Genomic DNA, 27,833 nt, shown 5'->3' with positions numbered 1-27,833 from the left:
ACATTGACAAGTAGCCAGGTGGAGTGCAAACAACAGCAGTTCACACACTGCGGAAGTCACTTGACATATGTAAAGCCTACACTTCTGGAAGACTTTAATATGTAAAAGAAAAAAATGGATACAAGCACAAAGAATTAAGAAAACCCCCTCCTTCTGTGGAACCTCAACATCTTGTTCATCCTTCCTTCAAATATTTCATGTGACAGATCCAAACTCAGCTGACTCAAACCATCTCACTAGCTAAAGGGTGATTTTGAGTTCATGATCCCTACCTTGACAGCACTGGATTATCTTTAAACCATGAAAATGCCACTGAACGTACAAGTATATTCCATTATGTCTACTTATGGAAATGCAGGCAGACACATCTTACAAAAGGTTAGATTACCTTCTATGCTCTCTAAATTTTCCACAAAGAAAGATTCCACTGGATGTGTAGAGCCCTTTAGCATAGAATATAGGGGAAAAAAAAAAGTCCTTCTGCAATACCATATGCAGTCAGCTACGACTTCCACACAACGCAAAAATTCTACAGACTGGCTTACAAAAGATTTCTAGACATTGCAATTCCACTACACTTTATTATTAAAATATATATTAATACAGTATATTAATATGCATTAGTCAATCTATATTAGTCAGATTTGTTCATTAACTATTGAAAGGAATACCTTTAATTTGCATATAGCATATAGCATCACATTCACAAGGAGCAACTACAGTTTAATTTCAGAGATTACTTTTACATTCACCTATGACATACCTGCCTCCGAAAAATTGTATTTGGCGCATTCTCTTCAAACTTTGCCAACAGCTGAGTTGCCATTGATTTAACTTTATTCTGGTTTGTTCCTTCTCTGCCGTCACTCTGTTCTTTCCCATTTGTCCCTTGGCTTGAAAAGCCTGAAGTCTGCAAGGAAACAACAAACTATGGTTTTCCTGAGTTTACCTACAACACTCACGGAGAGAGAAAGAGAGAGCAAAGGGCAATGGGAAATAAACCCATATAATATTTTAAAGATGACACTGTTTAGCATGACAAAGTCACCAACAAGTACTCTCTTTGGTCCCAGAGTACAGCAGAAAGGGAATATTAATTGGTGTTAGTGATAAAACAGAGCTGCCAACACCTTAAGCATTCTTGGGTCTCAAAGAAAACTAGTGCAATTCAGGTCATACTCTCCTCCCTGACAAATGATTTAAATAAATTTAGCTCTTCTTCAGCGCACATCATGGTAAATTCAAGGTTTTAAGGAGAGAGGCTGGCTTTTTCTTTCCCACCAAGCACAAAAGAGGCCAAGCCCCAGCCCCTCAACTCCCACTGCTTCCTCAGCTCTGGTGCTCATCAAGGAACTGGCTGAACACCACTGAACACCAACCTCCTCGAAGACACCAAAAAGACCTTTTCGACGTCTTTTATTAGACTCATTTTCTTCCGTTTTCCCTTCAACCTGGAATGGAAAAGCCAAAACAAGTTTACGGATTACTGCAGCAGTTACCAGATTTACCCACACAATTCCTCTCAGGATATTAACTTTCACAACCAGGCAGTGTGGTCTGGCCTGTGTTGAACAAGGCAAACCCAGGTGAGCAGTGTTAGCATGCGGGGGTCCTCATGGCACTGGCGTGCCTCATCAGACCCTCACATGAGGAGGCTGGTGGCCCTCATGGGAGTTACCACATACGTCAAAGCTGCCCTGGAACCCCTGACTGGGAGCTCTCACTGGACTCTGATGGGTGAAAATATATGCTTGTACACTCTGTTGAACACAGGCCCTACATTGTTGGTTTTTATCTTGTCCTCTTTCAGTGCTGAAGAGTTTCTGATTCATAAATTACTGACACATCCTTGAAGGAAAAGGCATTACAGCATCACTTATCCTGTGAATTTTAGTCTAGACTAAAGTCTTTTCTAAGTTAAACCATTTTTGGCCATTTCTAAGTCGTTTTAAGCCTTTTTTTATTTCCTTTACTAACCCATTTTTGTCAATTTCTAACCCGGTTTAAGCCATTTTTTTTTCCTTTTCTTCCTAATTTTTGCCCATTTCTTTCCTGTTTTCAGCCATTTTTTGCCATTTCTGACCTGGTTTTGCCCTTTCCTAACCCCTTTTAAGCCAGGCTTGGCAACTTCTAAATAATTTTTGCCGTTTCTATCCCATTTTTGCCCATTTGAAACTCATTTTCAGCCATTTTTGGCCATTACTAAGCTGGTTTTTTCCTTTTCTAACAAGTTTGAAGCCTTTTTTCCCCCATTCGTTATGCATTCTTGTAAGTTTCTTAAACGCTTTCAGCCACTTTTGGCCATTTCTATCCCATTTGTTCCCACTTCTAACTCTTTTTAAGTCATTTTTTGCTATTTCTAAACAATTTTTTGCCCATTTCTAATCCATTTTAAGCCTTTTTTGTCCTTTTCTAAGCAATTTGCCCATTTCTAAACCATTTAAAGCCATTTCTGGCTAATTTTAAGCAATCTTTGCCATTTCTCTCCCATTTCTGCTGTCTGAAACCGACTTTAAGCCATGTTTTGCCATTTCTCTCGTATTTTGGCGCACTTTCAAACTGTTTTAAGCTATTTGTTTCCTTTTCTTACTATTTTTTGCCCATTTCTTACCTGTTTTCAGCCATTTTTGGCCATTTCTAAACTATTTTTGCCCATGTCTAATCAATTTTTTGCCCATTTCTAACCCATTTTTTTCCATTTCTAAAATGCTTTATGCTTTTTTTGCCATTCCTAACCCATTTTTTGCACCTTTCTAACCCATTTTAAGCATGATGCCAACTTCATGAAGTTTAACCATGCCAAGTGCAAGGTCCTACACCTGGGTCGGAGCAATCCCAGGCACAGCTACAGATTGGGCAGAGAAGACATTCGGAGCAGCCCTGTGGAGAAGGACTTCGGGGTGCTGGTCCATGAGAAAATGAACATGAGCCAGCAGTGTGCACTTGCAGCCCAGAAAGCCAACCGTATCCTGGGCTGCATAAAAAGGAGTGTGATCAGCAGGTCAAAGGAGGTGATCCTGCCCCTCTACTCTGCTCTTGTGAGACCTCACCTGGAGTATTGTGTGCAGTTCTGGTGTCCTCAACATAAAAAGGACATGGAACTGTTGGAACAAGTCCAGAGGAGGGCCACGAGGATGATCAGGGGACTGGAGCACCTCCCGTATGAAGACAGGCTGAGGAAGTTGGGGCTGTTCAGCCTGGAGAAGAGAAGGCTGCGTGGGGACCTCATAGCAGCCTTCCAGTATCTGAAGGGGGCCTATAGGGATGCTGGGGAGGGACTCTTCATCCGGGACTGTAGTGACAGGACAAGGGGTAATGGGTTAAAACTTAAACAGGGGAAGTTTAAATTGGATATAAAGAGGAAATTCTTTCCTGTTAGGGTGGTGAGACACTGGAATGGGTTGCCCAGGGAGGTTGTGAGTGCTCCATCCCTGGCAGTGTTCAAGGCCAGGTTGGACAAAGCCTTGGGTGGGATGGTTTAGTGTGAGGTGTCCCTGTCCATGGCAGGGGGTTTGGAACTAGATGATCTTGAGGTCCTTACCAACCCTAACTATTCTACGATTCCATGCCTACACTGGTTTACAGGTAAGTAACAAAATCCAGAAATCCCTCACTCTTTCACATCTTTTAATTAGATATCTGCATGCAGATCATGTGCTTATAGTGCAGACATACTTATTTTTGGGAAGCAATTATTGTCTACTTTAAAGTCTGTCTCCCTTGTAAGGTTCATTTCCCTGACTACAGCTTTACATTACACTACTTAAGCAACCAAATTGCCTATTTTGTGCTCAAGCTACGCACACGTTTAATTACTTTACTGAATTAGGGATTACACAATAAATAATACTTCATACTCAGTCTGGATGAACTTGCAAAATAGGCAATGCTTTAAAATTTGTAACAGTTCTTATTAAATTCAGTCTTGAAGATTTGGTACAATGGAAATTTTTTTTTGTCGGATAGATGTCATGTTGGGTTACACTTTATGAACAATAGACTCCACTTATTTGCATCTGCCCATGCTGCATCTTAGTGATTGCTCAGCCAATTAAAAGAAAAGGAAAAAAAAGAATGAAGAGAGATCAAAGAATACAGGCTTCCTTTTTATATATACACTGTAATAAATCATTATGCAGTGAATAGAAGTAATCCCAAACAACTTCTGGGCAAACACCAAAAGAATCAGATGACAGTATTATGATTACTTTGTATGCTTTGGTACATTGTCTTTCAAGCACTATCTCTCAGTAACCTAGCTTCACACTACCTATAGTCGTTAGTCTACCAAGGAAAATTGAACAACATAACAGCACAATGTATTCTGCATAATAATCTGTACCACATAAAAGCAGAATTTGCCTAAGTGAATGGAGCAAACAAGATGATGCCTTTCGAAAATCTTACACAAAGGACTTTAATTAACATATTTTACAGAGAAATGAAAGACAAAAGCAATTTAATTGCTTAGCAAAACTGCAAGAAAAAGGACTGTGCCCTTTATTGTGTAAACACCTCCATTCATTTATTAGTCTGGAGCACAGGAAATCTCAGTTCCTCTCCAGCCCTGCCGACACTCTGTTGGAGAATGGAAAACATTATCCAGCCCAACACACGCTGCCAGAGCAGGCACGGCCACACCAGCTCCAGGGTCCCGCTTCCTGGTCTCTCACAACCTGAGCCCAGATAAGGATCCCTCTTCCAGCCAAATAAAAGGACAAACTAGATGGTATGGAAAGTTTTGCAAACAACACTGTTACCCTGGCTGGTTTCTGAGTCTATGATACGTGAGTGCTCTCTTACAGTAATACCTGGATAATGCTCAGCAGCACTTTTTTCAGGGGGAAGACACATAAATCCAAAGCCAAACTCTTAACTCAAGCAGTTGCTTTCCAAGGAGTTTCATTTCCCAGCTAGTCTCAGCTGGTTCTGGCACTCCCAAGTCTCTGCTCTAACCCGAGTACCATGTTCCTTGCTTAGTTTCACACCCCAGCCATGACAGGGCTGCAAAGCCCTATACAAAATAAGGTTTTCACAGTCCCACTCACCAAGCTGATTTGAAAAATAGAGCCTTCGCTTCTCGTTTCAAACAAACCCCTGCAGTGTGAAACCAAAGGGGCCCATCAAGCAAATAACCTCATGCTTTCATGTAGTGCCAAGAACTATACCTCCTGTTATGACAGAAGGCTTATTTCATGATGGGAGGTTACTCAGAGGGCTGCACAGCTTAGTAATGGAAAGCTCTCCCCACTATTAAAAAGTCTATTTACTTCTGCAAATAACTCAGGGAAAACCAACAACACTGCAACATGAAGAAGGTTTTTCTTCTGAAGAAGTCACCCACAAGAAAAAGCAATGTTCATTTTGCCTATTTGATTTCCCACTGGTTGGTTAGCTGGGAAACATGTCACTTGGTTTTGTGTATATGTGGGTGGCAAAAAAAGTTATTTGCTAACAAGGACATACGAGGTTACTGTGTTGTCCACAGGTTTCAAAAATGTGTTTCTGAATAGAAAATATTTGAGACAATCTAGGAAATCACTGGAAATTCCAGAGCAATTCTTCAGGTAAAAAACACACAACCCCACACTTCCATGAAAACTGAGAAGATAAGTTGGCAACAAATTTAAAAAGCAATACATTAAACTACAGAGAAATGCAGTACATACGTGTACACCTGAACTTCCATGAAGGACACCGAATTCCAAAAGAATTTGGAAATGTGTACTTTTGAAGGCAAAACCCAAGAGTCTCTGCATAGGTGTAAATGAAGCAATACAGTTAAGTATGAAGGAGGTCTGTTAAAAAGTGGGGGGGCGGGGGGGGGGGGGGAAGGAAAAAAAAAAAGGGAAGAAATAAAAGGAAAAAAAAAAATCCAGGAAACTCAAAGGCTGGAACAATTTTGCATTAAGCTTTGTTTCAGAAAATACAGAAGTTAAGTTCATTTTGGTGGAGTACATGCTGCTGTCCAACTTGTGCTGGTTAATCTGCAGCAGTTGGATTTGAGACACTGGTGCCTCTGAGCCAGGCTTTGCAGACACTCCCCACGTAAATTGAAATTGGAATGAAGGTAGGCTTGGCTGTGGAAGCACAGTCCCTCCTCAAGGTCTCCTTTCAGAAGAGGACCAGGTTAATGAATAGGCAGAAGGTAAAACAGTTTATTACTGAATAATTTCATTAGAGTAAGCTATAAATTAAATCAGAAAACTTCTGAAGTTTTAATCCATTCAGAAACATAATACTCTTACTGCACACAGTCCTATGCCACACAGTATTAACTCGGGTCTTCATAATCTTTCAAGGCCCCAGAGTGCTGAATCACAACGTGTATGGGCATGGATATGTTTTATAAAGGGACATAAAAAGGGCATTTCAATAAGTCTTCACTAATAAGTGACCGAGAGAAGAATATATGTATATGAGTAAGAGAGCATCATCTCAGAGTTATGCTAGTTAGTCTGCCCACTGTTTGTTACCGTTGCAGGCTTTATACATCTATAAGTATTTAAAAGCTTCCCTCCAGAATCATGACAGCATCCACACCTGTTCAAAACACTGCTTTGTGAAAAAACAGCACTCACTCCCAATCAATAAGCCTTCCAGCATACCAATGAATATTTGAACTGAAATATAATAATATGGCTGCATATTTAACTCTAGGAATACAGAACTACAGTACTACTTTTTCTTAAGGGTAGGAATAACCCAGAAAAATTCCAGACTTTCCTGTATCAAAAAACCAAAAACTCAAGCCCAAAGCCCCCCCAGACTAAAAAAAATCGTTAGTATTTAGCATTGCACAAAACCTTCTAAAAATTATTTTGAAAATCATTTTTCCAAAACTAAAACATAAAAGACAATATATATAACAGAGCCAAGATCTCAAATATTTCAAGTTGAAAATGTTAATTTGTAAACACAACAAATAAAACAACCTTCTCCTCTTATTTTTACCTTCACTGAAGAAGGTAAAAATGGACAATAGATATGTATTCTCCCCAAGTACACCTAAATTCTCATTGTGATTTGAAATTCTGCAGTTACAGAGAATGCTTAACTGGGACTATTATTAATGCTTCAGCAATTTGACACTGACAAATGCTTCAGTATTATCCTTACAAACATCATAAGAACTGAATGTGCATGTGTGTGTTAGCTTTGTTTACTGTGAAATCCCATTTTTCTTAATATGCTCAAAAATCTCCTTCTACAGGTCTTTTAATAGTAGGATACATATCAAACCTTTATTTCTAAACCTGACAGTTTATTTTTGTCTTCTCAACAGAGAAAGGTTTATAGGGCCATTCTTACCTTTGGTACTCGTTTTCTTGGAAAAGTTAAATTGATGTAATTATTAAAGATGAAGTTGGATGATTTTGCTGAACAAAGATCGTTATGTTCTCCATTTTGCTTCTCACCAGCATCTGTTCAAAAAACAACCACTTAGGATATTTACTCAAATTTCTTTTATTAAATGCTTTGTCCAAGACAGAAATTTCCACTTTTGCGTGCTGGTAGCAATTATATATAAGAAACTCAAGCCAATAAAATAAATACACACAGTATAGGGTGACTTTTTAAAAAAGGAAGAGAAGCACCCAGGAATGGAACAAGCCATATGCAGTCATCCCTACCACAGAATCACTCTAACGGCCTGATGCATGAACTTTATGATGTCAAGCAACAGTTATTCAGCTGCTTCTGTTCTCTCAAACCACCAAAGACCCACAAAACCTTGGTCTTCAATCAAGTTTTTCCCTCTTTCCTTTTTAAAGCACAAGGTAACTACTGCAGACAGAAGCAGGCACTCTTGTATGCCAGAACAGCTCAGCTGGGAAAAGACTCTTGGCTCAAGAGCAGTGCTCATAAGCAGCCTGGATGAAGTGCTTCCGTCCCCTAAACTTGCAAGAATTAGGAGTGGCCTGGGTTTGGCTTACCTACTGCCTGCAGCGGTGTGCCCCTGAACAGTTCATAGAACTTGGAGAGGTACATGACCATGCTGAGCTTGTCGGGCTCCCCAGCCGACCCCACCTCCTTCCCCGTGGTCACAGGGGGGATCCCAAACTCCTGCTCAGCAACATCGAATGCCAGCTGGTTGTTTTTAACAACATCCTCTTCATTCAAGGCATCAAAGTCACTGTGGGGCAACACACTGGTATTAGTGGCAGTTTCCTCTCTGATTCCCACAGAAACATGCAGTGCTCCCTTGTCCATCACATAGGTGCAGAACAGCACCATGAACGCGCACACAGGCATTTCACTGGGTCAAAGCGACAGATATGCCAAAGGTAAGAAATGCCAAAGGTAAGAAATCCCATTATTACAAATCCTCGCTTTGCAAAAATGTAATTTAGAAGCTATTTCACTGAAATGGATTTTGACGCAGTCCCATGAAAAGGATTATCTTATTTGTGAACAAATGCAATTCCCCCTTAGAAGTGCTAAGAAAATTTTATCCTCTCCAAATACAGCTGTACTTCTACAGAGTTCACCTGTTAGCAATTGACTTTTTAGTTTTGATTAGTTCTACAAAACATCAAAGTCAGGAGTAGTAAATTTAGGCCCATATTTCACGAAACAAACATGTTACGTGTACACACACACACATGCACAGGCACTACCATTCTTTTTAAGGTGTTCCATACACAGTTCAAATGAGGACCTCCTGTCCATGTCATAACTGAATTTAGCAGCACACTAAATAAGTATATCACACATCTGGAACTGTGTTTATCCATTCTCTAATCCATTTTCTATGGGACCTATTCTAAGACTCTGATCTCTTGAACAGCTTCCAAAATTCATGATTAAAATAAACATGTGAATAAATTACAAAGCTCAGGGCAGGGTAGCTTCTCCTCTTAAGGAATGTGAGGTTTTGAATCCCCAAAGAACTTCTCTATCTCCCCACACAAACTGCCTATGCCTGGAGCCAGGGGGCTGCAGGCAGCCCTCCGCCCCAGCCCTGCCTGCAACCCACAGGCAGCTGCCTCTGCTGCCTGCCTAGCTTTCATCTGGCCAAGTCCTTCAGCAGTCCCATTTATTACAAAAAGCCAACAATATCTGAACACAATGTTAATTAAACAGCAGGAGGTCTGTTAGCTCAGGAAATCTATCAGTCTTCTAGGGAGAGCAGGGCTTAAGAGACATGCTTTCCACAGACAGAAAAGATTACTGCTTTCTACACTCTCCTTTCCCCAAAACCATCCATAATTCTTTTAAATACAATGGAAAAAAACAAACCAAACTCAAAATATCTAATTCTTAAAATCCTAGCTCTTCCTCTGGCAAAGCTGTACAAACAAGCATCCTTGATATCATTCCTGTTTTTTCCAACTTATCACACCTCATAAAAGAGCTCAATCATTTCTTTCATTCATCTGCAGTAATGGGTGGCTGACAATAATTCATTCGTGACTCCTAGGTTTGTGTAGGTAGACAAGAGAATGCATTCTGGAGACTGGTGAGAGGACAAAAGAGTCACCCCACCACAGACTGCAGCAGGCAGGCACAGTAACCCAGCGCCAGCAATTGCCATTTCCTGACACCTATTAAACACTGACCCCGTGTTATCTAACAGAGAAACCTTACAAAATATTCATACGTAAGAATGTATGTGTTATAGGGTTAGGACCCCAGAAACACTGTCAAAAGGGGAATGCTGGCTTACATTCAATCACTAAAGCGTTAATTTTCAAGGGCCAGCCCTTGTTACACAGCCCATGTGCACGGGAACTGCGCTCTTCTGGACAAAGAGTTATGCAAAACCACCATCTCCTGTGCACCAACATGGCCCACCACTTCCCTACATGACTGTCACAGTAACCACTACAATATACTGAGGATGGTCCATTTAAGGCTCACCCAGGTATTTCTGCAACTCATGACAGTGACGTTGTGGTTTTAAACATACACTAAAAAGCTGTCTCCAGGGACGTGGGAATGCAACTCTTGCATTCTCCAAGCACTGCAATTTTTGTTTTAAATAGCCATGTGACAAATACGATCATAAATCATAGGGTTCAAAGCCTTCCTAGCTCTTTGAAAGCATATATACTTCATTTTAGATGGTGTGCAAAGACTTACAAAAAAACCCCAAAAAACAAAAAAACAAAGAAAAACTACCCCACCCTCTCCGTCCCCCAAACCTGGCAATGGTGTGCATCTCCTTGCAAAGACCAGAAATAGAAGGGGACTCTGGAGTATCAGTGTTCTCATTGGTTTTATTCTATACTTTGGTAAATGTTTAACATACCTACACTTAACACAATCTACAGATGCCACTTACATGAGGTCAGGTCTGAAGCGATGGATAATAGCACACAATGCAAGGCCACTTTTCCAGGAGGTAGTCAGGTCTGTGACATTAACATTACGGTACCCTTCTGTCTGCTTCTGACACCAGGTCAAAAGCTTGTTAGGTCGAATATCTGACTCTGCAGTTACAGTGGAGAGCAAATGTTTCAATCAATTTTTGTATGCTCAGAATGCTCTAAATACTAAGCGCTGCAGGAAACATGAGATGTCACATACCGTGTCTTGAGAGATTCACTGATCTTCTAATTGAGCTCACTCTTTCAAGAGGACATTGTTGTAACTCATTGGTAACATATAATTGTCTCACCTACAAGTAAAAGCAATTAGCAGCATAATGTGAGAATTGCTTAGAGAGAATAACAAGAGTTATCCTAGAAAGAAAACTTTATCAACAGTTGGTTCTAAATTGAGGAGTCTCCTGAAGATTTTGTTCATGCACTATTTACAGCCCTGATTTCACAAGCAAGCTTTTAAGTACTAACCTGATGAGGTCGAACACAGCTTGAGTTCAAATTTGGGTATCTTGTTCCAGGGTCAATGGTATACTGGTCAAAGTTCTTGTTAATATTTTCAGGGGTAGTCTGAGGCAAGAGTCGATAAATGCTCTCTCTGGTAGAGAAAAAAAAAGATGCAAGAGATATTGATTAAAATAAATATTTATTACATAAAGTGTATTTATTTTTTGCAGCTACCTGCACCTTATTCTGATTCTGCTAGGACAAGTGTTATGCACTAACTGCATAATGCATCCATCCCATTTCCTATCCCCACTCAGCAGAACAGCAGAATGATGCCAGACAAAAAGGACAATAAAAAGACAGACTCTCAGAACTTATGCCCATATCTTCCTGAGGCAGGAAGTGAGAAAGAAAATGAAGAGGAGAGAGGAAAAAAAAAAAAAAAAAAGGGTTACATCATTCAGTCATCTGGTTTTGCTTTAACATCCACCCAAGGAGTAACTTCTTTACCACATAACAGCACTAAATCCAGTCATTCTGCAATTCCTATAACCACCACAGCCTTTTTATTATGCTGTTCAATTTTCCATTTGGGACTAGGCTGTGTTTGAGTCATCCCACAGGCTTCTATCTTAAAACTTCTCAAAGCACTGTTCTTAGTAATGCTTCTACTTGCATTACTACAACCATGACTATTTCTATTGTGTATCTGCCCCAGAAACACCTGGGCAGCTGTAGCAGAGCAGGGCAGTTGCCATCAGGACCAAAATCATCAACTTGAACCATCAGACCATGGCAACACCAGGATTGCTGGTGTACTTATGGTTGGAAGGTTATTCTTTTGACACAACCAAAGTATCTTTGGTTTACACTTCCTTAAGGATCTCACTTACTCCTAGTCATTAGCAACTTGAAATAGCGCTTTAAACCCATGTTATACACATTGCTGGATCTCTGTATTAGTGTGCAGAAACATACAGCACAATGGCCTACTGCTATTGTAAACTGTTCAGTAACCTGAACTAATAGATAATCTTAACCCAATGTCATTGAAGTGAAGAATATTTTTCCTAGTGGCATTCTGAACTTCACTGCCTTCTACCAGTGCTGCAACTCTTTCAGACACTGGGAATGGTGGAGAAGACAAAAGCAGCACTCACCGTTCAGCAAGAATTTCTAGTGGGGGTTTTCCTTGAGCCCAGCTCCGCACCATCCATGCAGTATCAAAAGCAGCTAAGAAGCCTCTTGCACAGCCAGTACCCATTGGCCAGAAGGGCTGTAAGAAGCAATAACATTTTAATTCCTTGTATTAATGTCTTATTACAAAAGTAACTTGCAATGTGATTTTGGAGTCTAGGGTTTCATACTGTATCAGAAAAGTAGCCCTGAAAGAGTTAAAATACAACAACTTGCAATTTTTAGACATTTCGCTCCTCCACGTCTTAGATAATGAAAAAGACTGCTTTCACGTTTTCTTTTTTTTAAGCTTCTATATTTAAAAACAGATTTCTTAACCTCAAAAGGTACAGGCTGAGGGAAAAAAAATGAAAAAAAAAAAAAAAAAGAAAAAAAGACTCAATACTCAAGAATTAGTCCAGAAAAAAAAAAAAAAAAGGAAAAAGATGCCTTTCTTCTCATGTCCTCATTTTGCTTTGAACTGATCTTTTCAAACACTTCAGGCTGTCAGCATGAGTTTAAAAAAAATTATTAGTTGTGAAATACACTTCTCACTTCAGAAAAAGAGAACATATTAAGGCAAAGAGACTGCAATTAAAATTTGGACCAAGTTTTCTCTATGATGGAAGTCAGGAAAATTATGCCATGCACCCAAGCTGAGGACACACAGCTCACAGTTTTCAGACAGAAATACAACTTGCATAAAGCAAAAGAGGCTCTCAGCTACAGAGTGCAAGCCAAGCATTAGTTATGACATAACTATGGCATAAGGAAAAAGATCTATTCCAAAGAAAGTACATGTAAGAGAGTACAGTTTGTTTTGGAGGGTAGATTGAACGGCTCGGTTAAGGGGAAAAAATAAAGATATACCTCAAGCAAACTATCTCCAACAAGAGCCACCAGGAGCTGATGCCTGTGTCTCTGTCTCACTAGTGCAGCATTTTCAGATGCATACATAGAAGTAAAATCAAACATTGCCACATCTGGTTGCCCATAGTGATTAATTGCAAAATCCAAGGAAGGCAGCTGGTAGTTGGTTGCAAAATCAGCAGCTTCTCTAGCATAGGACAGCAAATTGCTCTGGTTCACATTTTCCCCACAGAGGAGCAACTCAGTATCAACATAGTCCTGCAGGGAGAGAAGCATATAGATTAGATACTCCAACTATACTCTCTAGATTGGAACACTGCAGTGTCATAGCATGAGTAGCAATCACACATCTCACAGCATAAAGAACCAAGTAAGGTTTGTGATCTCCTCCAAGAAGTTAGTACACAAACAGAGGTTACTGTACTACTCCAGACAGGAACTCTCTATGCCAACACTGAACAAGCAGCTTTATTTGCAACACAGTACTACAGTGCACCTAGTTCTTCAGTTACGTGCTATTTTCATGACCTTACTTTCCTCCCATCAAAAGATGTTACCATCATCACTGCAATGCTTTTTTGCATGTGTGCACCCCACATCTGAAACCACACAAGAGCAGAAATACCATCGTATTGATGATATAACATGCAGGTCTCAGCCTCAAGGCTTGACTTAACACCTCCGTAACAATACATTCAAACTTGGACTGTGGAAACTTTTCTGTTGTGCTGGTTTGGGCTGGGTTTTCTTTGGCCAGTGTGGTAAAGGCCCCTGCCTTTACAGATCACCCTACTTAAAGCCAGTGATTATTAATAAGGCAGTTTCTATTTACAGCTTAATCACAGATGAGACCCCTAATAGTAGGGATGATACCACAGAACCCCTATTAGCCCTGCTGTTTTAGAGAGACTGTTTTGGTTTCTCTCACACTCAGACCTGAGCAGCTTAGAAGAGTTCTGACAGCCACTGCCTACAGACCTCCCAGGACTGCCCTCACCTACAAACACCAGCCCCTCAACCCCAGGACTCATGTCCCAACTCTGCCCACCCTGCACTGCTGGGGGCTGCTGCCCTTCCCCTCTCCCATCCTGGCTGGTCAAGGCCAGCTGCTCTGCCCTGGGACCATCCTCTGAAAGGGCAGGAGTTCATGGCACCAAGCTAAGTGGTCCCATCAGGAAACCAAGAAGCTTTCTGATAGCTCCCCACAAGTACTTCCTTCGGGAAATTATACTCGACTCATTCTGGCACTGTCTTACTTCAAGAAAAATTGACCTCTCTTGAGTTTCCAGGAAGAGAAATTTAAATGATGCCAAAACAGTCTCTAGAAACAAAAGAAAATAAACCCCTACATCTTACAGAAGAAGGAAGAAAAAAAAAAAAGAAGAAAAAAGGCCTCAAAGGCCTGAACTTTCAAAGGTACTTGGGACATTGTGCTTATAGCCTACTTCCATCAGGTTCTACCCACGTTAGAGAATTTGCAATATAGCCTGGGGTAAGTTTCAACGTTTCCTAATTTCTCTGATAAAACAGGACATAGCCGTGTGAAGTTCACTTTTAAATAACAAGGATTTTATTTTCTAGTGTGATGACCACACTACATATTTCCAAGGTGAGTCAAGACCCCATTTCAGCCAGTTTCAGAACTGATAAATTTAGGACATATTGTTTTCAGTTCTCCACAGAAACTTGGTGTTGACTGGAGGGAAAAACAACAGTAACAAAAAAAGTCAGAGTAAGATCTAAGAGATCTGAGTTTTAATGAAATGATGTAGTAAGTCCATAAACACCCTCTATAACATGCATCAACATTTATGAAGATGTTCACACTTATTCTGTGCCAAGTAAATAAAATCAGGTTTTAGCCAGCATTTTTACATACATTAATAATCACTCCTTTGTCCAGAAGACTCTGCTTTTTTGCTGTCATCACAAAATAATGAGTACTATCTTTATAGTAAACAATATTCTCCAGGTCAATTCCTGAAAAGAGATAATACATTTGTTATCAAGTATGGTGCACTGTCTGTGTCCTTCGCTAACAACACATGACTGATCCCCACAGATGCCTTTCCTTCTTAGGATACCTTAGCAGCTGGGATAAAGCATTAGTGGACAAGATACTATTAAAAAAAAACCCCAACCCCAACAGACAAACAAAAAACAAACAACAAAAAAAACCCCAAACCCCACACACAAAAAAACCCCACAATCAATCAAACAAACAGAAACCCCAAAAGTCCAAAAAACCAACCAATCAAAAACCAAAAAACCCAACCAACCCACAAAACCAACCAAAATCATAAGGGGAAATAAGCCAGTAAAGTGCTTTTTAGGTTGCTGGGGCTCTGGCATTGGGTCTAACCAGCAGTTTGGGTTTCTATTGTAGTAATTCTTAATAAACAAAATTAGCTGTACATCAAGAATGGAATTGCTTGTACTCACAGTGCAACTACTCTGAAGCCACTTTTCCTAAAGACATTTCACAGTTTATATTTTAAGTATTTATGGCAGATTCCTGTCTAATTCTTTTCAGTTTATCAGATCTGCACATCAAAACCGAAGATTAAACTCCTCCCAAAAGGGCAGAGCCTTTTTCACAGGGTTTAAGCTGTTCAGTATGTGAACGGATACAAACAAAACAAGCTATGTCTTAAGGGAAATCTCTGGGCACTGCAAATGCTCTTCTAAATTTGTTCAAGATAGCAGACATTTTTACAGTTGAGAAAAATTTAAACATTAAAACAAGCTATGAGGTGGCAACGCCCAAGCTAAAAAATATAAATAAATAAATCCCACTGCACCATAAATGGACACCTCCATCTGCAAGGCTCTGACATCAATGGCATTTTATCACTTGGAGGGTTTTTTATACACTATATTTAAATTGACGTGAATAGGAAGGTGGCCTGGCACATGAAGAGTTCCTCTATTATCTCTTGTATTTGGTTGTGGAAATAAAAAAAGAGGATGCACCCACCCGTTTCCTCTTTAAGATCCTGGAAGAACTTCTGATTGAAGATGAAAGCAACACCACTAATTTCTTCTACCTTGGCTTCTGCAGTTGTATTTCTGTTTATAAAATTGGCAGTGATAGCTATGGCCAGCTTTCCACGGAACTCCTTCCTCCTGAAACCTGGTAAGCAAAGAAAAAATTAAAGACGCTGAAAATGTCACATTGGACTTCCAGGAAGGAGCTGCTCAAGGCAGCTTGGTCTCTTTTCTGTGTCTAGCCCAACATATCAAACAACACACCAGAAGCAGCTTCCATCATTTCTCCAAAATTCCCTTGAATGAAAAGAGTCTTTTCTCCCCACTTCCAGCTGCAAAACTGAAGCTGCACTGCATTCAAGATAAAGTCTCAATAAGAAAAAAAAAGGCTGGAGAGGAACCATGGAAAGAAGTGCAGTATGGGAAGAAGTTAAAAACAAATGATAACTAAAGAACAACAGATTGGAAATAGAACAGATCAAATTTAATGGAGGAAAATATTTTTAACATGCAAAATATCAAATAAGATTTTTGTTATATAGATGGTAAACAGCTTAAGAAAAAACATGCAAGGGATCAGCAGTCAAAAGCAGCAAAGAACGATCTGAAAACCAGAGAGCTCTAGAACAGTGCTTAGATGCACATATTCCCAGCTAGTGAGGTTTTCCAAAGATATTAGGGGATGAAAAATATTCAGTGGCTTATCTGTCATATTTCCAAGGTGAGACTCACTCTCTTGCTCCATCCTAGCCTCCTCTTTTCACACACAAAAAAAAAAAAAAACCAAAAAACACAACAAAAACCACTAAGCCACTATCTTGCAATTACACATTGAAGTTTTTCTGTCTGGATATTCCCCTTTACCTGTAATTCTGAAGTAGGACAGAGGGTCCTTATTTTTAAGGCCAATTGCAGATGACTTTGCAGAGAATACATGTAGTTTTTAAGAAGAAATAAATTAGCTAGAAATTTTTGTCTCTGCGGTCTCATTATTTCACTGGGATTGATTTAATGTCACAATACCAGCCTCTGTATGTAAACAATCTTCAGTCCACTGATTTTTCCCTTAGATCCTGGTAGTACGATAACCACATTAACTTCCCCATAGAGTCTGCAGCTGAGGTAAGAATAAATTCATTTTGATGATACCTTATTATTTAAACAGTCTTTTAGAGAGGATAGCTAGACAATACTGTGGGGAAATTTCTAATCGAGCATTAACTCTAAACATATTGTGGTTGGAGATATAAGAATAAGCAAACTATGAAGCTAATAAAAAAGGAAATAGCATACTTAGTGAACTGAAACTAACATAGATATAATTAAAGTTACAAGGTGAATATATAATTAAGTAACAGGTTTGTTCATGTGATACAGGAGCAGCTTAGCTAGTGTCTCATTAAAACAGACAGCTCAGATGGTCTGAATTCTCAGAAGTGGCTCCAGTTCATGAAGCATTTCCCCCCTCTTTTCCCCTCCTTGCTGAGAGTTATTATCTTTTGGTATCGTTTCCAAAGTATTTGCTTTTGAAGTTAAATCATCTCTGTAAGACAGCAATACCTCTGATGCCTTCATTAAATACGTGACAGTCATGTTTTGGTCATTAATTGAAACACACAGTACAAATTTAAGGCACAATAGCAAAGACTACACAATTCCTGGCATGTATCTTGTCAGCATCCTTGAAGTAAAATCATATAATTGCTTAACCTTGAAGCAAGCCCAATGGCATCATGATGAATTTTGTAGGCAATGCAGATACACAGTGCTGGGAATTGGTAATGACATTAAATGTCTTTATTTTGAGCTACAACGTAACAAGAGAAGCAGAAGATATCACATAAAAAATAGTTTCACAGACTTTGGTGGACTGAAAAGTCTGTTGTTTTGTGTTCTCCTAAGCACACATTCACCTACCTTCTAACGTGTTCCTGCGGCCATCTGCACCAATAATAACATCAAATTCATACTCTGACAAAGGGTGATCCATGGGGAGAAATTCAGCCCTCCAACCTATCTCTAAAAACACAAGGAATAATACTTATTCATTCTTCAGTAATGCAAAGAAGGGATTTCAGAGTCTGAAGAAAGGGCACTAGGATAAATGATCCATTTCTCATTCAAACAGAGCTGAATTCTGCCTTGGTCTGATGGAGGGAAGCTCTGCTGCAGTCAAAGCTATGTTCAGGCTGTGTTAAGCAAGGTGTCAAGCTCATAAACTGACAAGAAGAAAAAAAAGAACAGAAGCCTTCATTTGAATCACCTAATGCACTAAACTTCTTCTCAGACCCGTATCACAATGAAGGACTGGGTATTAAAAGAAAAAACATAGCATTCCAGCATCAATACTTTTTATTATCTTCTAAATAGAAATTAAATGTGAGCGTGCTCACAAACCAAAATTTTACCTTTGCATTAACACAAAGCTGATTTTGCAAAAATGTTTACACTGTCCATATTTAAAAAATTATATATGATTTAACTACTTTAGACATTTATATATTTTACAGAAATAGATATAAAGTATTGATTTCTATAAAAATTTTATTTATATAAAATACATTTATTCTACTATCACTATAAGATCCTTTAAAAAGAGACAGCATAGTATTTTTTTATGAAAGCAAAATTTTAAAATACTCTATTGCAACTACACCCTAAATACTAATCTTACTAAAAAAAAAAAAAAAAAAGGAAAAAAGAATGAGAGATCATTCTCTATTTTGTTTAAAAACCTTGCATAACATGCCTGATAAGACTGTGCACCAGTGGGAGTTAAATCAAATGTGAAAGCAAAATGAGGCCCAGGGAGCTTAATCCATCCTCAATATTTACATTATCAATCAAAAATTGTTTTTGCAAGAAGATACCAAAAAGCCACACCAGACTCCCTACAAAGCCTCAAATGCATGCCAGAAGGCATAGTGCAAAACCTCAACTTTTCAGACTGGGTCGTATTTTAAAAATTATCAGTGTTCTGCCACAATAACACATATCATGATTACAACTGTGTACAGCAAGCCTTGCTGAATAAGAAGGGCAAAAACCTCCCATTTCTTTAGGCAGAATTCACCTAGAACGATCGCACATAATGTCTGACAAAAAGAAGGTACTGTGAATGAAACTACATTACGACAAATAATACTTTGGTTTTCTTGGTCTTCAGGAGGTTCCAGGACTTTCACAAATTCTAGATTCACATGGATTTCAACTCCTAGTATAAGTGCAACTTTGAAGAGGATAAGTTGAAGCTGTCGAATACCTGTAGACAGTGAGTAACAAAGAAGTATTTAATATGTAAGTAATTACAGCTGCTACAAGCATGCCACCCAACTGATATTGTTAGTACAAGCATGCAGCATTATTATTTCCCATACTGTGCTGAATGCAAATGTAGCAACCACCACAGCCTGTTGTTCTCTTCTGTCTCATTTTCCTCTGGCAGCACAATTTGTAGGTAATGAAACTCACTTCTGTGAGTTTCTAGCAATACTTATTTAGAACTTTCCTTTTTAATATTTAAAAGATCTGCTAACCAGTATGTTGACCATTCTAGGACAGAAACTTCTACAGCATATTTACCTGTAAAATACCCCACTTTCACATATTTTTTCATTAGATTAAAGGTTGTATCTATCTTCAACATACTAGAATGAATGTCAATAATCTTCATACTTCATAATTAAAAAATACTGTTTGACAAATCCAGGCTAATAAAAAAGCTGGTCTGTAAGACCGTGAAATGTTCAATTGCCATTTTGCTTAAATGAGACCATTTCTTCTCCTCTGTGTGTTTGTGCAAGCATGCACTTCAGCATGTTTAAAGCAGATGAGCTTTCTGCCAAATCAAGAAGTCTCTGGTAATCATCTGACTTTAGTACACCTATTATCTGAACTGTGCCCTCAGATACTTACTGATGTGATCAATAGATCCTGCACAGAATTTTCCATAGAATTTCTTTGCTCCCAGTCCCCGGAGGTCGTGGATTGTAAATGGCCAGAGATGCAACACATTGTTTCTTGAAAAGGTATCCCGCTTCTCCACAACGACAACTTTGGCTCCCAGAAAGGCAAGTTCTATGGCAGTCCGCAAGCCACATGGGCCACCTCCAATAATTAAACACTAGCACAGAAAAGAAGGAGTCTTACACAGGGCTTTGTATTGACTTCCACACACTCCTCTGTTACAACTTGATATTCAACCAGACATACGCTACTGAGAATGTATGCAAGTCATCTATTTAAACCAATAAACATTCAAATTCTGCTCTTGTGTGGCATTCAGTCAATTTATACAAGAGGATAAACTGTGCTTCATGCAGATGTAGAAACATCTGACAAAAAGATACAACAGAAGAAACAGCAAAAAGCTAAACAGTTTTGAGCACCTGCTTGTACATTTCTAACTCACATTTAGTGCTTCAAAACTGCTTGCAGTAAACAGGATTACAGCTACATAAAAAAAGAGAGGAAAAGAAATAAGCGGTCTTGTTTTGAAGAGGAAATAGGTGCACATTTGCTAGACTTGTTAGATGAATCTATGATAAGCCAGTAGTCTTACAGTTCTAGTAACTCTTTCAAGCGATGATGTATCCTGAATATAACAACCTATTTCACCTACTGTCTTAAAGTAGTGCATGTTAAGAACAGTCAGCAGAAATGTACTCCCTACCAGAACCAAGGAACGTGACCTGCCGTATTCCATTTCATTCACTGGTCAACATCCTCACTGTCAGGACAATCACATTTTAGGAGCTTAAGTAAATTTGGACATCCTCAGAAGAACTGCTTCAGAATTCACTACAAAGAATTCTTGCCCATATTTTAGTTGACAGCTGTAAGTTTTCACATCCTAACAAGCAAACCATTTCCAGAAAGCAAACTAATTAAAACTTAACATATTTAATGCTTATGTTTTCCTGACTGATTACTAAAAACTGATTAGAAAGTCTAGTCACTGCTGTTCCACATCTCCCCCAAAACGCACCCTACCTCCTGCAAGACACCCCAAAACACACACGGACTTCACAAACTCTATGCCATCAGTTCAAGCACCAGGTTCGGACAGGGAGAGACAAGGTGGGCCTTAATGGAGGAGGAGAGAGGCTGAGCTGTACTGCATTGCCACCCCAAACCCATTATCTCACACACCAGACATGCTCCTGTGCATCCTGCACACATAGCCAGACAGTGATTAAAGCTTCAAAGCAAGCATGGACTGTATCTGGAGGCTTGTTGGATACAAGTCTGGTTCCCATTATATTTCAATTTCATAAAATAGAGTCATTTATTTATTTTGGTTCATTCAACATTTGTTTTCAAATTTAACAACTTAAGCAAAAATTACCCAGCGCTGACTTTTGTCCTTGACTTTTGTCCAATCCAATCATAGAAGTGCCAGGGTTTTTTTTAATTTAATAATTAATCTGAGTAAATTCCCATTGAAAGAAGAGTTCCTGTGAGGTGCTTTTGCTTTGCATAAGGCAAGTGTTCTTTTAACTAGAGACACTACATAAGTTAAAGTTAGGTTGTTGCATTAGCCACTTGGCTTTCTTCCTCTTAAAAGAACACATTTAATACATAATTTCAGAAGAACACTCCTCACTCCATGCTAAGTATTAAAAAATAGCAACAGATGTAATTATATAAAGGAAGAAAATAGAGTGCAGATGTTACCCCAACTGAGGAGGATCTCTAGTGAGTCAGCTCTTCACTGCACATGCTTGTAGTGATTAACATGGGAACTGTGAATTCTAACAAGTAAGTGACTGCCTTCACAGCTACAGAGTTTTCCAGTAATGTTTAGCAAGCAGTTAGAAAGATTTTACAATAAAGACCATACATGGTTTGATAATGTGGGGCTGGGTTTTGGCTAACAAACTGTATTATATACAAATACACGCAACTTTTTCTTTAAAAAAGTGGCCTTTGAGATTTAGCCATAGTGGATCCTGCCAAGGAATAAAACCCACGCAGAAAACACTGTTAGCTCCTCCTGGGGCTCTGCAACACAGTATGATACAATTTTGAGGAGGATTCTGCACCCTCCCCTCCTCCTATGACCATTGGCAAAATATCTTCGTAACTGCCTAGAGACGCCATGAAAAATGGTAGTATATTTGTCATCATCCATGGTTACCTTCCATAAACACATTAATCTATGTCTCAGAACTATTTGTTCTTTGATTTATTAAGGACACTTCCTGCTGGTGTAGAGCTTACTCTTGGCACTTTATCATCTATTTTTTTTTTTGTTTTGTTTTGTTTTGTTTGTTTGTTTGCAGTTTTTGGGTTGGTTTTTTTTTTTTAACTTGGGTCAAACTCAACACAAAACCCTTGCAAAGGTAATTCTTACTGTCTTTGTGTCCCTACCTTTATCAAGTAAGGAAAGAGAGCATACCACTAGCCTGTCCCTGCCCTCCCTCCCAAGCTCTCTGCTAGCAAAGTCACAGGAGAAACCTTGTAGTCAACCTAGAACAAGCCATGAATGGCTTCCCATTTTCACCTCTTGTTACCTCAGCCTCCTGGCTCATCAGGGCCTGCTTTTGAAATTAACATCTTGCAGTTTAACACCGATTATGAAAACTGACATCATGCAAGGAAGTCTTAAACAATAAATCCTGAAATGTAACAAACATGGATGGACAAAAGCCAAGGGTTTCTTGACATCCACATCCCCATTCACAGCTCAACTGTCTTTTAATTGTGCCAGACCACCTCCTAAAAAGGTAAAGGGTAACTCAAAAGCATCTTTTGCAAATTATTCAAAGTAACAGTTTCTCAAGAGGACTAACAAGGAGCTTTTTCATATTTATTGTTCAGGCTGTAGATGAAGCGAGAAAGACTTGTACAGAATACAGGGCAGCTTGTTCAAGAATAAGATCATGACTAGACTTCTGTAACATACCTGAAGATTCTGTATCATGTTGAGTTTATATCCTGTTTTACTACATATATATACCACGTTAGTGGAAGACAGCAATACTGAGAGAAGGCATATTTCTCAGCGAAAACCTCGTACTATAAAGGGTGAGGCTGCCTGCAAACATATGTAAACACTTCCTGTTAAATCAGAAGCTTCATTAAATTTAATACACTCCCCAAGAACAGCATGGGCACACCTGCCTGTGCTTCATCACCTCATCAGCAACAGGACCATGTAAGGTTATGTACATCAGATTTCCTGCACCAAACTCCAGCCATGCGGTAACTGGCAGTACTGAAGAGACTGCCCATAAACACCAACTCGTCCAAGCAACAGTCATCATGAGTACTTTTCATCAGGATTTTATGTGAGTTAAGTTTATCTACTCTTCTTGCAAATATCCTGGATATGAATGATACCAATTACTGCTTGCAGTAAATGCGACAATGAAAATTTTACACTTAGGATATAAATGATCATAAATAAATGGACATGCTGGTTTGAGTTAAACTTCTGCAAAGGCACTTTTTGAATACCAGCTACAAAATCCCCATTGAAGAGGACTAATGCAAGTTTACAGTCCAGTAATAGTTGCCTAGTGACAAACTTCGGACTATTTCAGCTTACAATTATAAAGTAAAGCATGGAAATTTTAGTACTTCAAAATAAAACACTAATAGGGCTATGCATATTTTACAAAAGTTGTCACTTAAGCTGCTGAGTAAATAATACGGTTTTATGGTACTGTTAAAAAAACACCGTACTTTTCCCTAAAAGATAATTACTTGTTTTTGTATAAATCTTGTCCCACTTAAGCACACTTCTTGCATCATTTATCTTCAGACTGAAATAGAGCAGAAGCATCGTGTATTTTTTACCCAAGTGCAATTAAAAGATACCACAAAGTTTCACTTGTAATAACATAAACATACACAGCATTTGGTAAGTCTCATAAGCTTGATTCTACTCAAAGGTTGATCTGACTCTACGAGATGCTACTTTCTCTCTACTGGGTATGTTTAAGAATGGCAGTGCCTTGAAAATCTCCAGGAAATGTTTCTACACTGAATAAGAGCACTTAGTGCTGAGATAAATGGCAGCACAAGTTACCTCCCCAAAAGCAGAATGACTTCTGTGCCAGGCACAGGTTTTTGATACAATCTCCTGTATATAAGGTACAAACATAAGACTTAAAAATAGAAGGACAGGAAAGAAGAGAGGGATGAGAAGTAGAGGCCTCTTGCAACCCCTCCCGTCCCCCACTTTTAAATTGGCAGCCTGTGAATCCAGACACCTATATCCCATTCTGGAAAAACCATATGCAGTTTAACAGCTGAGAATTTGCAGAACTCTTCCATTGGTTTTCACACACTGAAGTAAATCTTTATACAGAAACAATTGAGGCTTTGAGAGAAAGGGGAGAGAGCAGATGAATACTAACACTACTCTTAAAAAAAACCCCACTCCACTCCACAATGACCTAGTCACAGAAATCTGTCACCCACTTTAATAACTGAAAAGCAGAATCTACTCACTGACCTTGAAAAATGTAAAAAAAAATAAAAAAAAAAAAATTGTTAGTCGTTCGCATTTACATGCTCACAGTTGAGGAATGTACCAGTTGGTAGCAGCACGTGGGTGGGGGATGCAACCAAACTGCATCTCTTTGCACAGTTAAGAATAGACAAATCCCATCGTAGCTCAATGCATCACATTGTTACTACACAGCTCTAAATCCCTCACTCCTCTCCTGCCCAAGGTACCTCACCATTAAATTAGTCCTGGAAAATAAAAGTATGTTCAATGATGATCCACTTCCTGTATGTTCTGGGATGAAGAGCTACAACCGCTCCAGGAATTTAAGACTTTCTCATTTCTGCCTTTCAGTTGCTTTAGAGGTGAAAAAGAGGAGATTAATTTTAGACTCCAGCTCAACAGCAACTGGATAGATGCAGAGACACCCTCTGTCATCCTAAGGCATGCCTAGCCAGAAGCACCATTTCTACTCTTCAGTGGAAATGCATGCATGTACACTAGGGAAAAAATACTGAAAACCATCTGCCTAAATTATTTAATTTATTTCAACTTATATGTAATATTTGCCCAAATTACTAATTGGAAATCAAAACCTATAGGAATAGATCATGCTGCTAGAAATGAGCACCAACTCCCCACACGCCTCAAGGTCCCTGCCTGGTGCTGCAGGTTTCCCCAGTGCCTGCTGGCCTCCCCCCATATGACAGGAGGCTCTACCCATGCCCAGACAGCCTGCAGGATGCAGACAGACACAATGTTTTGCCTTTCCATGGCAAACACTCTTCCATCATTTGCTCTGGGACTCAGGTGTGTTCATTCCCATAGACACCAGATGTGGGACTTCAGCCTTTGTGCAACATCTAAAGCAATAGGAGTGCACCAAGGATTAATTTGACTGACTATACGGGATTACATCCTACATGGATTTGGGCAAGTGTTTATTCATGATAGAGCTAAAAGTGATGCAACACGAGATAGACACAAAACACAGTGAAACAACACATTTTCTCGATCAGCAATGACTGTTTCCCTGGAATGGCTCCAAAGAGAAACAGCTGCATAAGCAGCTAAGGCAGACAGCTACCAGAAGCTACAGCAGGAAGCTCTCTCCACCACATTGCTTTTCACTTCATCCCCCTTATTAGACACAAAAATGCTTCTGGCAAAAAGAGGGCTGCTCAGTAGGACATTCCTGACTCACAGTTCATCTCACATTTATAGTCGCAGATTTTATCACATAAATTCATTGACAACCACTGGATACAACAGTGCAGTCAAATGTACTCTGAATCCACTGAAAAGCCAATACAGGTTTTGAAGTTTGAAAAACTATAACGGAAAGCACTGAAAAATACAATTCTATATGCCACTTGAGGCAATATCAAAAATGTCAAGAGCTAAAGTTTTATTAAAAAAAAAAAAAAAGAAGCAAAAAAAGGTTACGCTCACAAAAAGCATGACACATTTTGTCAATCTATGATGCTAGCCCAATCTTGCTGCAGCCCTGGCCTACCAAAGCACTTCAGTACATGTCTGCTCCCCTTCACAGTCCTGCTGAGATACTCACTGCTTCTCCAAATGAAGACCCCTGCACAAAGTGCTTGTCATCCCCTTACATGCTACATACCACTATAAGCCAGCCCAGCCATTGCCAACAAAGGATGTGTTGCTGTAAAATACCTTGGTTACCAGGCACCTTAGTATAGACCTGCTTTGTCAGTAACATGCCCTGCAGTGCATAGGATGCTTGTTCTCGTTGCCTGTTGCCTGACTTGCTGAAGGCTGCCATACATACACAACTGCGTTTACGAAAAGGCAACAGAACATGACCTTGTCAAGAACATTGATGATAATAACTGCAGCTAAATATGAGAATGATTTGGAAGGTGTCAATTTGACTACATATACATATAGAAAAGGAACAGCACTGACCTAAATCAGGAATTCTTTCATTCATTTTTAGAAAGAGGCCAGATACCAAAACACATACCCAAAACTTCTGTGGTTAACAGATCTATATTATGGATTCTTCCAACAAAAAGCAGAAGGTATAGGAGCTAATTAAACTTGCCCTACAAAAACTAAGTAATCTTTAGAAGAACTTTCCTCTACTATACTATGTTTTATGACCTCCTTATAAAATTAGTAAGGTTAAAAACATTTCATTTGACCAAAATAATATCCAGTTAAGTGTATTTTAATGAGAGGTCTTAACTCTCCAAAAGGTTATAATAAAACACTATTTAAATGAACTACAGATAGTTCCAAAATCTACCTTAAAATATAATGATGACTAGCTGGATCTTGCTAAATGGACTTTTTAGAGACTGAACACCACATAAATACCACTGCTGGGGAAGTTCAAAGGCAGCTGGGAACTGTGAGGCTCATGCACCCTTAAATTGCCACCAACCACAGTAACAAAATCATCTTGGTGCAACACTACAATTCCATTTCTGCTTTCAATACCAACAGTATTTTACCCTTCACATCCTCAGCTGAGCACCTCCAAAATACGCAGTTTTGTCATCTCCTGCCAAAAGTGCCCATATCAGGAATTGGCTAAAATGGAAACGCTGCTATTTTTCTCCTTAAAAGACTGTAACACAGATTTGAGGCTACCTAATCCAGGCTGATTTTGGACAGAGCTTTCCCCAGCACTGCACCCTGCAGTTGCTACACTCACAGCTGGACATGGCACAGTCCAGGGATCAGAGGATCTATCTTTATTGCCCTCCTGTTTTATTGCCAGAAGTGAAACATTAGTACATTTATTGCATTCATTTGGCTCATCTTTACAGGGATTTTTTTCTCTTTTTTGGAAGATAAGCTTCTGCATGGAAAAAAAACACGTGCCTTCATTTTTCCTGGATTAATTTGGACACACTTGTCCATCCATCGTCTCTGTCTCTCAGATATATGTACTAGTATTAGAACTGCATATAAAAATCTTTCCATTACTTGAAATCAAAACAATGGTATGAAAGACATCTGAAACTTATAGTCTGCTGTGCAACACAAAGAAAAGCTGTATGCATTCAGTGTGCTAGAAGGTCAAGAGTTCCTTCATGCATGCACCAAAGCTGTCACGGCTTGGTTACTTGGAGCTTTTCTGAAGAGCTCCCTCAGGTGACATTGGACATATTTAAATATATTTGGCTTGATCTCAGAGCTTTTATAATAATTTACTTAAAAAAAAAATGAAATTGTAATTAGCAGACATAACACAGAAAAGTACCCAGAAGCTTTAAGTCGTCCTGCATCACAATTACAGCTAGCTGAAGAAAACCTGACAGCAAATGTTACACTGTTTTTAATAAACAGATTATCCAACAGAAATCAGGCAAGCGCAAAGCACAAAATAAACCCTCTAACATCATTTGCAATTAAGAACATATTTTCTGTTTTCCTATCTGTCTTTCATTGTAATCAAAACAGGGAAAAAACCCACACCCAAAACCCAGAAGAGATTGCTTTATTTTCTTTTTTTTTCTTTTTACATGGGTTGCTTAAACAATCAAAATGAAAACAAGATAAACCTTGCAGAAAGAATGCTGCCTGAC

At 39.1% G+C, this 27,833-nt stretch overlaps 1 protein-coding gene across 4 annotated transcripts in view; it reads right to left on the bottom strand.

The window, feature by feature from the left end:
* The window catches only part of MICAL2 (microtubule associated monooxygenase, calponin and LIM domain containing 2), a 135,191-nt gene that overhangs the window by 71,109 nt on the left and 36,249 nt on the right, over positions 1–27,833 (bottom strand). For all 4 annotated transcript variants that reach the window (XM_065683074.1, XM_065683075.1, XM_065683076.1 and 1 more), the window contains exons 4-17: positions 19,725–19,932; positions 18,955–19,071; positions 17,727–17,828; positions 15,799–15,954; positions 14,701–14,801; positions 12,822–13,079; positions 11,936–12,051; positions 10,800–10,926; positions 10,534–10,624; positions 10,289–10,436; positions 7,938–8,137; positions 7,312–7,424; positions 1,380–1,451; positions 764–910 (exon numbers count right to left, since the gene is read on the bottom strand). In XM_065683074.1, coding sequence (XP_065539146.1) covers positions 764–910; positions 1,380–1,451; positions 7,312–7,424; positions 7,938–8,137; positions 10,289–10,436; positions 10,534–10,624; positions 10,800–10,926; positions 11,936–12,051; positions 12,822–13,079; positions 14,701–14,801; positions 15,799–15,954; positions 17,727–17,828; positions 18,955–19,071; positions 19,725–19,932 — 1,956 coding nt within the window. The remainder of the gene's footprint in view (positions 1–763; positions 911–1,379; positions 1,452–7,311; positions 7,425–7,937; positions 8,138–10,288; positions 10,437–10,533; positions 10,625–10,799; positions 10,927–11,935; positions 12,052–12,821; positions 13,080–14,700; positions 14,802–15,798; positions 15,955–17,726; positions 17,829–18,954; positions 19,072–19,724; positions 19,933–27,833) is intronic.

Source organism: Lathamus discolor, chromosome 6 (genome assembly GCF_037157495.1).
Source record: "Lathamus discolor isolate bLatDis1 chromosome 6, bLatDis1.hap1, whole genome shotgun sequence".
Classification (NCBI taxonomy): Eukaryota; Metazoa; Chordata; class Aves; order Psittaciformes; family Psittacidae; genus Lathamus; species Lathamus discolor.
This window is presented reverse-complemented; position numbering and strand designations above follow the sequence as displayed.